This window comes from Solanum dulcamara, chromosome 1 (assembly GCF_947179165.1).
Source record: "Solanum dulcamara chromosome 1, daSolDulc1.2, whole genome shotgun sequence".
In the NCBI taxonomy this organism is placed as follows: domain Eukaryota; kingdom Viridiplantae; phylum Streptophyta; class Magnoliopsida; order Solanales; family Solanaceae; genus Solanum; species Solanum dulcamara.
The window spans coordinates 79,906,717-79,919,306 of record NC_077237.1 but is presented as its reverse complement, the minus strand read 5'-3'; the positions used below and the strand labels follow the sequence as shown (position 1 = coordinate 79,919,306).

At 32.7% G+C, this 12,590-nt stretch overlaps 1 protein-coding gene across 1 annotated transcript; it reads right to left on the bottom strand.

Annotated features, from left to right (window-relative positions):
- Positions 1-591: 591 nt before the first annotated feature.
- Positions 592-2,047, bottom strand: LOC129889296 (protein LURP-one-related 11-like). The gene is made up of 3 exons (XM_055964547.1): positions 1,814-2,047; positions 1,284-1,505; positions 592-1,061 (listed from the first exon to the last, which is right to left on the bottom strand). Exons 1-3 carry the CDS (start codon positions 2,045-2,047, stop codon positions 927-929), a joined length of 591 nt encoding a protein of 196 aa, XP_055820522.1. The 3' UTR covers positions 592-926.
- Between the last annotated feature and the right edge of the window lie 10,543 nt (positions 2,048-12,590).

Genomic DNA, 12,590 nt, shown 5'->3' with positions numbered 1-12,590 from the left:
TATTTCTATTAAAAAATAGGTAGTTTTTGTTTCTTTCTTTTTTTAATATAAATTTTGTACATTTTTTTACAATCTTCAATATTATCGAATCAAAAATAATATCATAATATTTATAGTTCAAAAGTTTTGGGGTCTCAAAATCTTGGAGCTTAAAACAAGATGGGGAAGGTAAAAATGTGAGTTGTACTGATCAACTTTAAACTGTCGAGTCGTCACTAGCCTCACCCTTGAGCATCACCGATGTACAAGTGTTTTGTACGTAGTATTTTTTTAATCTAAATTAATTAGATTTTTAATTAGATTTTGTTGTGACACCAGCTTCATCATCGCGTCCTCCAAATTAGCTTGTTTCTCCTCCTACTAGAGGAACTTTTGGGGAAATTTACGTACTAAAGTATAAGATAAGTTCTATAGAATAGATATAAAATTCACTATGTTATGTGATAGTGAATGTTAGGCTGTTAAAGTCTAATATATTCATAGATTAAGTTTTATAGAGCTATGGATGTTAAGATGAATGTGCAGTCATATCAAATTAGATAAGATTAGAAATGGCCATATTCGCCGATACATTGATGATAAAATGTGAGAAGATCATTTGAGATAGTTTGGACATGCTTTGTGTCGACCTATAAATGTACCAATTCGTAGGTGTGATACTAATGAAGGTGTTAAAGGGACGGGGTAAACTTACAATTATCTCAATAAACTTACAAATGTTTGGTATCAATACAGACTTGTTAGCTAAAGAAATGACATAATGGAAGAGACTTCGTATTAGAAAAATGAATAAATCAACTAAACTAATTAAATAGACTATATATGAAAACATGTATACATCAGGGGCAAAATTGTCAAAAATACGTAAGTATCTAGCCCAGCTAGTGGGCTCAGTCTGAATGGGCAAGAGTCAGTCCAATTGTTCTTTACAATTTGTTTTTAATCAAACCGCATATTGTCACAAGAGCCACAATAAACGAGTAATCTATTTGGGGTTCCACATTTAGAGTTAACACGTCATCACCATACCCAAATCCTCTTGATGATTGCTTTCGTTTTACCTGTAATATATATAATTAATTTACAAAATTAGTATATTTATCCTTTTTAACAATCATAAATGAAGAAACAACCGTCCTACATTGGTAGGAGTCAGGTCTGCGTACACTTTACCCTTTCCAGACCCCACGATATGGGATTTCACTGAGTTGTTGTTGTTGTAACAATCATAAATGAAATGAACTTTGTTAATCAAAAGAAATTCTTTGTATTGGAATAATTACCTTTGCAACAAGTTGACCAGTATTATTTGAGATTTGAAATGATGAGTTTTTGTCAGTTTGTTGAATCTTGTAACAACTTCCTATAGATTTGTCACACCCCAAATTCACATTACAAATGATATCTCCTTTTGTAAACTTCCAATTCCTTCTCACTTGAAACCATGGCTTCCCTTTAAATCCACCACTTAAATAGCCACTCCACCGACCAAGTAATCTTAATTTCTGTGGAAAAAAAATATAACAAAGTTCAAAATAATATAATGAATTAAAAGTAAACTTAATTAATTTAAGTTTGAGTCCTAAAATGAAATCGCTTTTAACAGAAAGCGATGGAGCTAGGCGATGGAAAAGGGTTCACCCCCTACACCAAAAATTAAACTATAATAAATGTTTAATGCTTATTCCCCTTGACTAATTATGTTTACTCTAACTACGCCACTGGATCGTGCCCCAACATGATTATTGAACACCAAATGAGAAATTAAACCGAAAAAAATGTATACACTAAGAAGTTTTTTGTTTTTTTTTACCTCTTTTTTAATGGAGAAGAGAACTTGTCCACAAAGATCCATGAGGAAGACTTCATTGCTATTTCTTTCTTGGTAGTTATCAACTCTGAAAACAATATCACCCTTAGAATTAAAGACAGTACAACCATTCCCATGGAACACTAGGGATTTCATCCATATAGTAAATGTTTCTCTTGTGGAAGTCACATAACAAGAAGAAGAGTTCTTGAGTGTTTCTGGATAAATTTTGGCCATTGAAAGAACAACAACTAATTGAATGAACAAAGGAAAGTAGTATACAATTAATGAGTTAGAAATGAAAAGGGGTTTGTATATATATAATATGTGTTAGTCTTCAAGAAGCCCATAAGAATAATAAAATAAAATAATCCAAGAAAGTAACATGAACGTGGAAATGTTATCCTTTGAAGCAAAAAAAAAATATAAAAGTTTGAAGCATTGACTTGGATTGGAACACATTTTTTGCACGTTTATTTTTGGGATACGATGGTGGGAATCTGCTTGAGACTAAAGTAAGAGATGGCACTATTTTGTATATATGCAAGTGGTATGGCCTTGTCGAGAACCACTTAATCAATAAGTGGGGGTTTGTTTTGTTGCTTATTTTTTTGGTGTATGACAGTGAAGAATCTAATTCAAACACACAATTTGCAGGATTATTGAATTCGTTTCACTAGTCAGAAAGTGTAATCACATACGAAGACGAACTATATCATATAAAACCACAGTCTATAATCGTACATGTTACAGTTTTTGCTTTTCGTAGAAGAAATCTTCACAATCTTCTCTTGGAACTTTACAGGAATTGGAGAAGGAAGAAGGAGAGGGAAGAAAAAAATTGTTCTTTTTTATCTATTTTTGTTGAAAAGATGCATTATTTTCTCCTGTAAGAGCCCTTTTATAATTCGAACATAACTATTCAAATAATTGTGTCTTTTTATTTTATATTTATTAATATTTATATAATACATAATTATATATATTTAATCTCTCATGAATTCGATTTGATCCACGTGAGTGACCCCGTCCAATCTCCTTTAGATAGGAAAGCAAGAAAAAAATATTACTTCAAGGTCATTTTATATATTATTTAGAAAAATATTATAGAGTGAGAGTAGAAGGTCGGGGTAGGGTTTGAAAATATTAAAGGGTGGAGAGAAGATAATAAATTAAACTTGAAAAATGGCATTTCTGGAAGTGTTTTCCTACTCTTCAATCTCCATATAGAAAAAATGTGATATTGTATATTTTGGATCAAACCCCGCACTAGTATTCCTATACCTTATATGTAGTCTATAATTTCTTTTCATTTAATCTACCAATAATAACTTTAAATCAACAAGCATGCTTGACATTAATTTATATGATCGAAATATAAGAAGAATAAAAATAATTAATTAAAGAAAAAAGGCTCAAATATGTCATTGGTGAAACAATCAAAGAAACATGTACTAGTAATTTGTTCGGTTAAGAGGCTATATTAGATTATTATTTTTTTGTTTTTAGAAAACATTTCCAACTATTGGAAGTTTGCATTTCCCTTGCTATTATTATTTGTTAAATGAAAAAAGTTCAAATATGACATCGAATTTTGAGAAAATGCTTATTTATGCTATTCGTTAAAAGTTTGGTTTATCTAAGTTATTGTCGTTTGAGAAAAAACTCATTTATGTCATTATTTTTTAACTCCGGTTTGCAAAACCACCTAAACAACTTTTAACACTTTTTAATTGGGGTTTTGAATAAAATATATTTTTTTGTTTCTTCTTCTCCAAAAAACATGAAGAACACCAAAAATTCAAATTTCCAACATCTTCAATTTTTCACGAAATCACCTCAAATTTAAATAGTAGCATCCCTTCGAGCTAGATATCAAAACTCAATATCTTTTAAGATTGAATTCAACCTAATCCAAAAGACACACTTAATGGTAGAATTTTCGCCACAATTCCAAATTACTTGAAATTTTGAACGTAAACCCAAAAAATGCTATTTTAAAGTTCACTATGTGTGTGTTCAAAATTTCAATTGGTGCGGAGAAAATTCTACCATTAAAAGAGGATAAAATTTTAAAACTTTGAAGAAATTTTAAGTGTGTCTTATTGGGTTAGGTTGAATTCGAACTTAAAAGATATTGAGTTTTGATATCTGCTCGGAGGGATGCTACTATTGAAATTTGTGGGGATTTCGTAAAAAATTGAAGAATTTGGAAATTTGGATTTTTGGTGTTCTTCACGTGTTCTTGGCGTTCTTGAAGAAGAAGAAGCAAAAAAACACATTTGATTCAAAACTCCAATAGAAAAGTGTTAAAAGTTGTTTAGGTGGTTTGCAAAACTGGAGTTAAAAAATAATGGCATAGATGACCTTTTTTCAAATGATAATGGTATAAATGAGCCAAACTTTTAACGGATGGCATAAATGAGCATTTTCTCAAAGGTCGATGTCGATGACATATTTAAGCCTTTTCCCTTAATTAAATAATAATTGTAGTACTATTTCAAATAAGAACTTAAAATGAATGGATTTATTATACAAGAGATTTTATAACTATAATTTTAGGTCAGAAATTGGGTGAAAATTTAAATAAGCTACTTGCAAAATGGGAAATGGTGATAAAATGCTTGGTTTCGTTTTTTTATTTTCGAATTTATACCATTGTCTAGTGAACTTTTATTAATAATAAAAAAATTAAAAAAAAAATCAACAGACCAAAGTACAAACTAGTACTACTATAAAAGTTCTTTAAATATTTTGGGTCAAATATCATGGCCTTAAATTCATACCATTTGCTCACTTTATTCCTCGTGCAATTTTCTTAAATAAATCAAAGAAGGGAGGGAGAGTAGATTAGCCAAAATAATATAAGCCAAAGAGAAACCAATGGAAGACTTTCAAATAAATATATGCCAAAATAAATAATAGAAAAGGTTAAGTTGATGTCATCGAGAAGTATTATCACCTACTCCTTCCATCCTAAAATATTTGTCATGTTTTCTTTTTAAAAATCAATTTAATTAATCTTCAAAATTAAATTAAATTAACTAAATCGACAATAATCAAATCGACGGTTATTTTTTTTGCTTGATTTGGTTTGATTTTAATTTTAATCAATAATCGATCTAAACCGAACTATGAACACCCCGTAGGCAATCTACTCACTTGATAAAAACAAACTGGATACAATAATAAGTATACCTAATATATTGATAAAAAAATGCTTTACGTGAGTACGATAATTATTTTAGGGGCATTTTTAAGTCAAAAAGTAATATTAAGAATATTTTTTATTCAATTGGTGAAAAAAGTGTTTTTGAGTCAAATTCAATACGCTCAAAGTATTTTTAAGCCAAAAAATAATATTAAGGACATTTTGGACCCTTTTTCAAATACGAATAATGCAATGCATTACTATATGCAACAACTTAATTACACAAACATAATTATGGCTTGCGAGCTCTTGAAAAATAAAAGGAATACACATAGCAAATATACAGGGATTAAACGTGGCATTTTGTGAATAACTACAGAAAATGATCATCCAACTCATATATGATTTTTTTAGTCTACTTACCCATATTCTGAGCCCCCAATGAAGTTTCAATTAGATTTAGATCGTATTACTAACAAAATTTTCTCTATATCTAGGACTCAAATTCAAAATATCTGATTAAGAATGGAGCAATCTCGCACCACAAGCCATATATAATATACGAAGTTATAAATTGTGACTTGATAGTCAGACAGAATAGGTTAAAAAGTAGGGATAAGTCTAATAATATTAATTATTTTATGTATTGCTATTTACGTCGATATGCACACTTGCTTTTTTTAACAGATTTGGCGTTAGATTATCCACTTGCAATTTTTCATGAATTCTGATTATTCATCAAGATTAGGTACAAATCCACCATAATTATATCTTAGAGCTTTATATTAAAGATTGATTTTATCATGTGTTTTAGTATTATTTATTAGAGGCCGTCGCTGAAGAAACTACGTACGGTTGTCCTTTAGTTAGGTCCTCATGCGGAATCCATGCATGCATGTCACTTCCTTCGTTTTAATTTATTTATCTGGTTTTTGATTTGATAGAGAGTTTTAAAAAGTAAAAAAAAAATTGAATTTTGCGGTCTTAAACTAGAAATATGTACCGAAATGACCTTTAATTTTGTGATTTAAACATGTTATAATGTTGAAAGTTAAAATTAAAAAGTTTCCAAAAAAAACAATTCTTTTTTTAACCGATTGAAAAAGAAAGTATATAAGACAAATGAATTGAGTATATATATATAATCATCTTAAAGATAATTACAAATAATCATCCAGCCGTAGAGCTTGCGTGTTGAACCACTAGGAATTTTGGTTCAAATATTTATTTGTTGTGGATACAATTAAGTAAATAAAAGTATTTGCTTTCTTTAATAATTTGAACTTTTAGGTAAAATGATCGCGTAATTTAATATAATATCATACGATCAAAAATCCTTTAATCAAATCTCACTGCCACGTATTATTAATTTGTTTTTTTGTTTTACTTATTTTGACCTATAAAAGAAAATCCAATCCGCCTGTCAGAGGATTTACATGTTGAGAAGACAATTATATAAGAATAAAAGTTAAAGTTTTCTTTTTGATCTGTTATTTGACATATATCCTACTAAGCAAGCATAGCTTTACAACCAGCTAGCTACCTAACTGCGACATTTACCATCAGCATATCAATTTGGATTTTGGAGCTTTCATTTGTTTTCATTCTTTGTAATTTCCTTTTTGGTTCTTTGTTGAATTGAACCACCCAATTTGAAAAAGTGCAAAAAGTGTATGCACATAAATCCTCCGTGTAAAGAAGAAAATAAATGTCGATGCTTTACACAAAATAACAACAATGAGCTCACTTCTTATTTAATTTTACTTTCAACAAAAGTGCATATTCAAATACTTGTAGTAAAATATAAAGTAATTATCCTTAAATAAAACAAGATAAGTGAACATGTTGTGATACAAGAAGGTGGTTAGGGAAGTTAGAATAACAAGTTAGGAGTTGGGGTAGTTTAGCCTTTTACCAATTTCTAGTTAGAACTAACTAACTAACAATTAGTTAGTAACCAGTTAGTTAGTAGCTAACTAGCTATATATATATGCTCAGTGTACAATGTAAAGTACTTGGGGCATTTTTAGCCCCAAATAAAAAGTGCAGCTGCGCAGCTTCTCTCTTCTTCTTCTCTTCTTCTTCTTCCTCTCTTCTTCTTCTTCTTCTATTTGGTTCTCTGAAAAACTGAGTATTCAACTACGTTCATGGTATCAGAGCTTCATCACAGTGATTACTGTGTGAAGGAGTTCCTGTGTGAGTTAAAGAATCGAAGGCATATTTGCAGATTCATCCAAGTTTTGAGTTTGTTCTGTAGATCTAAGCTTCATTGAAGCTAAAAACTACAATCAACAGTGATTTCCGCAACAAAATTCCAAAAACGCTTGAAGAAAATGGTAGGTGAAGCAACAACAACTGAGTCAGCTCAGAATCTAAATCAGAACCACTTCAATGTTCAACAAGTTGGTGTACCTATGGCTGTAAGTTCTGCGAGTAGCAACGGGCGAGGTATTGACTATAATCATCCCCTATTTATTAGCCCTACGAATGTAAGTGGAATTAGCATTATATCGTTTCAGCTGAATGGTGTGGAAAATTATACTTTATGAAATCGGTCAATCAAACTAGCTCTGTTAGGAAGAAATAAGCTAGGGTTAGTGGATGGAACATGCAGAAAAGAAATGTATAGTGAAGAACTGTGGGGTCAATGGGAACGAGTGAATGTTATTGTCCTGTAATGGCTAATGAATTCAGTTTCGAAAAGCCTACTTAGTGGAATTGCATTTGCTTCGAGTTCTTTGGATGTGTGGACTAATCTGCAAGAGAAGTTTGATAGAGGAGATGGATCACAGACTTACAGTTTACACAAAGAAATTGCTACTCTACAGCAGGGGACTGCTTCTGTGGTTGTATACTACACAAAGCTAAAGGCCTTGCTGTAAATGTGAGAAATCTAGAGAATTTTTAGCTCATATGAACAGACAAAAGCTATATTAGTTCTTAATGGGACTAAATGATTCATATCACCAAGATAGGAGTCAGATTCTTATGATAGATCTACTACTAACTATCAATCATGCATATGCTTTGATAGTAGGAGATGAGAGTCAAAAATCTATTGTTACAGGCATAAGTAACTTGGGTCTAAATTCTTCCATCCTGGAGTCAGCTGCTATGTATTCTAAAGGTGGTTCAGATACTAGTCAGAGATTCAAGAAAAATACTTACTTAATCTGTGACTTTTGTAAATGTAGAGGTCATACCAAAGAATTCTGTTATAAGGTGGTTGGTTATCCACCAGACTTTAAGTCCAAGAGAAAGATACAAAGTGCAAACACTGTCTATTCTGATTCTCCTATTTTGTCCAGTCAACCTCAGCAATCAGTTCAGGCTCATTTTTCTTATGGTTTGAACACCAATGTAAATGATCATTCAGTATGGGAAAGAAACATCACATCACAGCACAACACAGAGTCAGTCCCAGGTGAAGCTTCTACATCCAATAATACTATCAACCAAGCTGAAAAGGATATCAAACAATTATTTCAGGGTTGTACATTCACAAAAAATCAGTATGATCACATCCTTAAAATGATGAATCAACAATCAAGATCAAATGTCACTACATCTGATTGCAATAAGGCAAATATTACAGGTAAGGCATTATTTGTCACTGAAAATAGTAATGTGTGGATTGTATATACAGGTGCAACAAACCATATGGTTTTCAATTTGGATATGTTACAAGAGAAATCTGTGTTAAAGCTTGATATTCCTAAGGAGGTATGTTTACCAAATGGGGGCACCACACAAGTAACACATATTGGTTCTTGTAGTCTATCAGCTAGAAGTGTTATTACTAATGTATTCCACATACCAGAGTTCAAGTATAATCTGTTATTTATCAGCAAAATAACAAAGGAATTAGGATGCTCAGTCTCCTTCTTTCCTGATTTTTATATTTTTTAGGAGCTTTATACTGGAAAGGTGAAGGAAGTTGGTAAAGAAGAAGGAGGCCTATATCTGTTGTGGAGACAATTAACTCAAAGCACTGTTAGTAATACTAAGGAGTCTGCTCTTGCCGTTGATATATTTATTCCAAAGTCAAGGATTCAGTCACAGACATGAAACTATGGCATCAAAGGCTTAGACATGTATCTTCAGCAGTATTGGCTAAGATGTTTACTATGAATAAAACCACTATGTGTCAGGTTTCTAAGTGTGTAGTTTGTCTAGTTGCAAAGCAAACCAGATCTGTCTTTCCTTCTAGTAGCATCAAAAGTGGTAACTGCTTTGACTTGTTACATGTTGATTTTTGGGGACTCTATAATACTCCTACCTTTGATGGCAACAAATACTTTTTTACAATAGTTGATGACTTTTCAAGAATGACCTGGTTATTTTTACTCAAACAAAAATCAGATGTTTGTGTATCTCTTCAAATATTCCTGCAGTATGTTAAGACTCAGTTTGGCAAAGTAGTCAAGGTTCTAAGATCTGATAATGGTACAGAATTTATTAACTCAGTTTGTGATAGTTTGTTTTAAAAACTAGGTATCATACATCAAAAATCTTGTCCTTACACTCCTCAACAAAATGGTGTTGCTGAGAGGAAACACAGACATCTTCTTGAAGTCACAAGAGTTTTAAGGTTTCAAGCTAAAATACCTATAAAGTTTTGGGGCCACTGTGTCCTGGCAACAGTTTATCTAATTAACAGACTTCTTAGTAGTATGCTTGGATTTCAAACTCCTTATGAAAGATTATATGGTGTCAAACCTATGTTATCTCATTTGAGGACTATTGGTTGCTTGTTTTTTGCAAAGAATCTTACTGAACATGATAAACTCATGCCCAGATCAAAATCAGTTGTTTCACATGGGATATTCTGAAGTGCATAAAGGGTTCATTTTATTTGATTTACTCAAAAGGTCCTTCTTTAACAGTAGGGATGTCATCTTTTGGGAAGATATATTTCCATTTGCCAAAGAGGATAGTTTTGCTCATCAGTAAATATTTGTAGATACCCTGCAAAAATCAGTTGTAGTTGCTCAGGATATTCCTCACATAGCTCCTGTGGTGTCACCAATTACTGACCAAGCTGTTATAGCAGAAGGGGTAGATACAACATGCCTTGATACTGGTGGTGAGCACCCTTAGGCACATCTTGATATCTCTGAGGTGCAGGTTCACTCTGATGCAGGTGGTCCTACTGTGTCACAAACTCCTGCAATTCCACAAGTCACTAGAAAGTCTACAAGATCTAAACAACATTCCCTCTGGTTGAAAGATTTTGTATCCTTCAATGCAACCAAAGATGTTCCGCATTCCTTGTCCAACTATGTGACATACTCTCATTTATCTCCCTCTTATCAGTGTTACATTATAGCTACCTCCACTGAGACAGAACCTGCCAACTATGCAAAAGCTATCAAGGATCCTAGATAGGTTGATGTTATGCAAGCAGAGATTCAAGCATTAGAGAGCAATAATACCTGGGAAATTACCACCTTACCTGTAGGCAAGAAGCCAATTGGTTGCAGATGAATTTATAAGATTAAATATAAGTCCACTGGTGAAATAGAAAGGTTCAAAGCCAGGTTAGTTGCAAAGAGATATAGTTATTAAGAAGGTATTGATTACAAATAGACTTTTTCTCCTGTTGTGAAGATGGTAACAGCGAGAACTATTTTATCTATTGTAGCCTCCAAATAGTGGCACATCCATCAAATGGATGTTTTCAATGTTTTTCTTCATGGTAATTTAGAAGATGAAATCTATATGCAACTTCCTCAGGGGTTTGTCAGTCAAGGAGAGAAGGTGTGTAGACTGACAAAGTCTCTATATGGACTCAAGAAGGCTCCTAGACAATGGAATCACAAACTTACTAAAGCTCTTATTTCCCTTAAGTTTAAACAAAGTCAATATGATTACTCCTTGTTCATCAGCAAATCAATAGAAGAAATTGCAATTATACTTGTGTATGTAGATGATATGCTGATAACTGGTAGCAGCTTGAAGTTGATAGAAGAAACAAAGAAGTACAAAGAGCCTTCAAGATGAAAGACTTAGGGGAGCTCAAATATTTCCTGGGATTGAATTTACAAGATCTATAGAAGGGATACTTATGCATCAAAGGATGTATACTCTTGAACTTATAGCAGAGGTAGGGATGACTGCAGCCAAGCCAGCAGGAACACCTATAGATGCCAACATCAAACTCACATCAAGGCAATATGATGAGCATGTGAACAAGAAGCAAGAAGAGTTAGAAGATCCTCTAATAGACCAACCAGCATATCAAAAGCTCATAGGTAAGCTACTGTATCTCAATATGACAAGACCAGACATCTCCTTCAGTACTCAGACACTGAGTCAGTTTCTAAACCAGCCAAAAAAATCCCATATGGAGGCTGCACTAAGAGTGGTCAGGTACCTAAAGATGCAACTTGGACAAGGCATCCTGCTGTCCAACCACTCAAACAGTCAGGTCACTGCATTTTGTGATGCAGATTAGGCTGCTTGCCCACTCACCAGAAAGTCTGTCACAGGCTACATGATCAAGATTGGCAAGTCCCTAATATCATGAAAAGCCAAGAAGCAGACCACAGTATCAAGAAGTTCAGCTGAAGCTGAATATAGAAGCATGGTTTCTACTGTGTCAGAGTTAGTATGGCTACTTGGATTGTTGAAGGAAGTGGAGGCTGGAGTTGAGTTACCAGTACAATTGTATAGTGACAGCAAAGCCGCAATTCAGATTGCAGCAAACCCAGTTTACCACGAAAGAACAAAGCATATAGAAATAGATTGTCACTTCATTAGAGAAAGGTTACAACAAGGTTTGATCAAAGTAAACTATCTGCCAACTCAAGAACAACCTGCAGATATACTAACCAAAGGATTGTCTAGAGCTCAACATGAACATCTTCTGTCCAAGCTAGGAGTTTTGAATATCTTTGCACCTCCTAGCTTGAAGGAGAGTGTTGTGATACAAGAAGGTGGTTAGGGAAGTTAGAATAAGAAGTTAGGAGTTAGGGTAGTTTAGTCTTTTACTAATTTCTAGGTAGAACTAACTAACTAACAATTAGTTAGTAACCAGTTAGTTAGTAGCTAACTAGCTATATATATATGCTCAGTGTACAATGTAAAGTACTTAGGGCATTTTTAGCCCCAAATGAAAAGTGCAGTTGCGCAGCTTCTCTCTTCTTCTTCTCTTCTTCTTCTTCCTCTCTTCTTCTTCTTCTATTTGGTTCTCTGAAAAACTGAGTATTCAACTACGTTCAAAACCCACTGCCTGTTTAATTATCAAACGCAAAGGAGTACTTAAAAAAAATTGGGCATTAGGGATATATATATGGCAATTGGAAGGGGCGAGACTAGGTGGGGCGGGTTAAATCTTTTTGTGCTAAAGTTTTGTCTTGCCCCTATTTAATTGTCTACCTCATTTAGATTCAGCCTCACCCTGTCCCGTTTAGATTTATTTACATATTTTTTGTTTTTTAATTAGAGTTTAATATTTTTTTCTGAATTGATATTTTTAATATCATCTTCAATTTATTTCTTTTGTTTTAATAATTTTTTTTAATTTATTAGCACGCTGATTACTTTGTAATGATACTTTTATAATGTTTATACATTTTCATTTTGTAACCATCCTTACGAGAATTATTTTACTTTAACACATTTTTT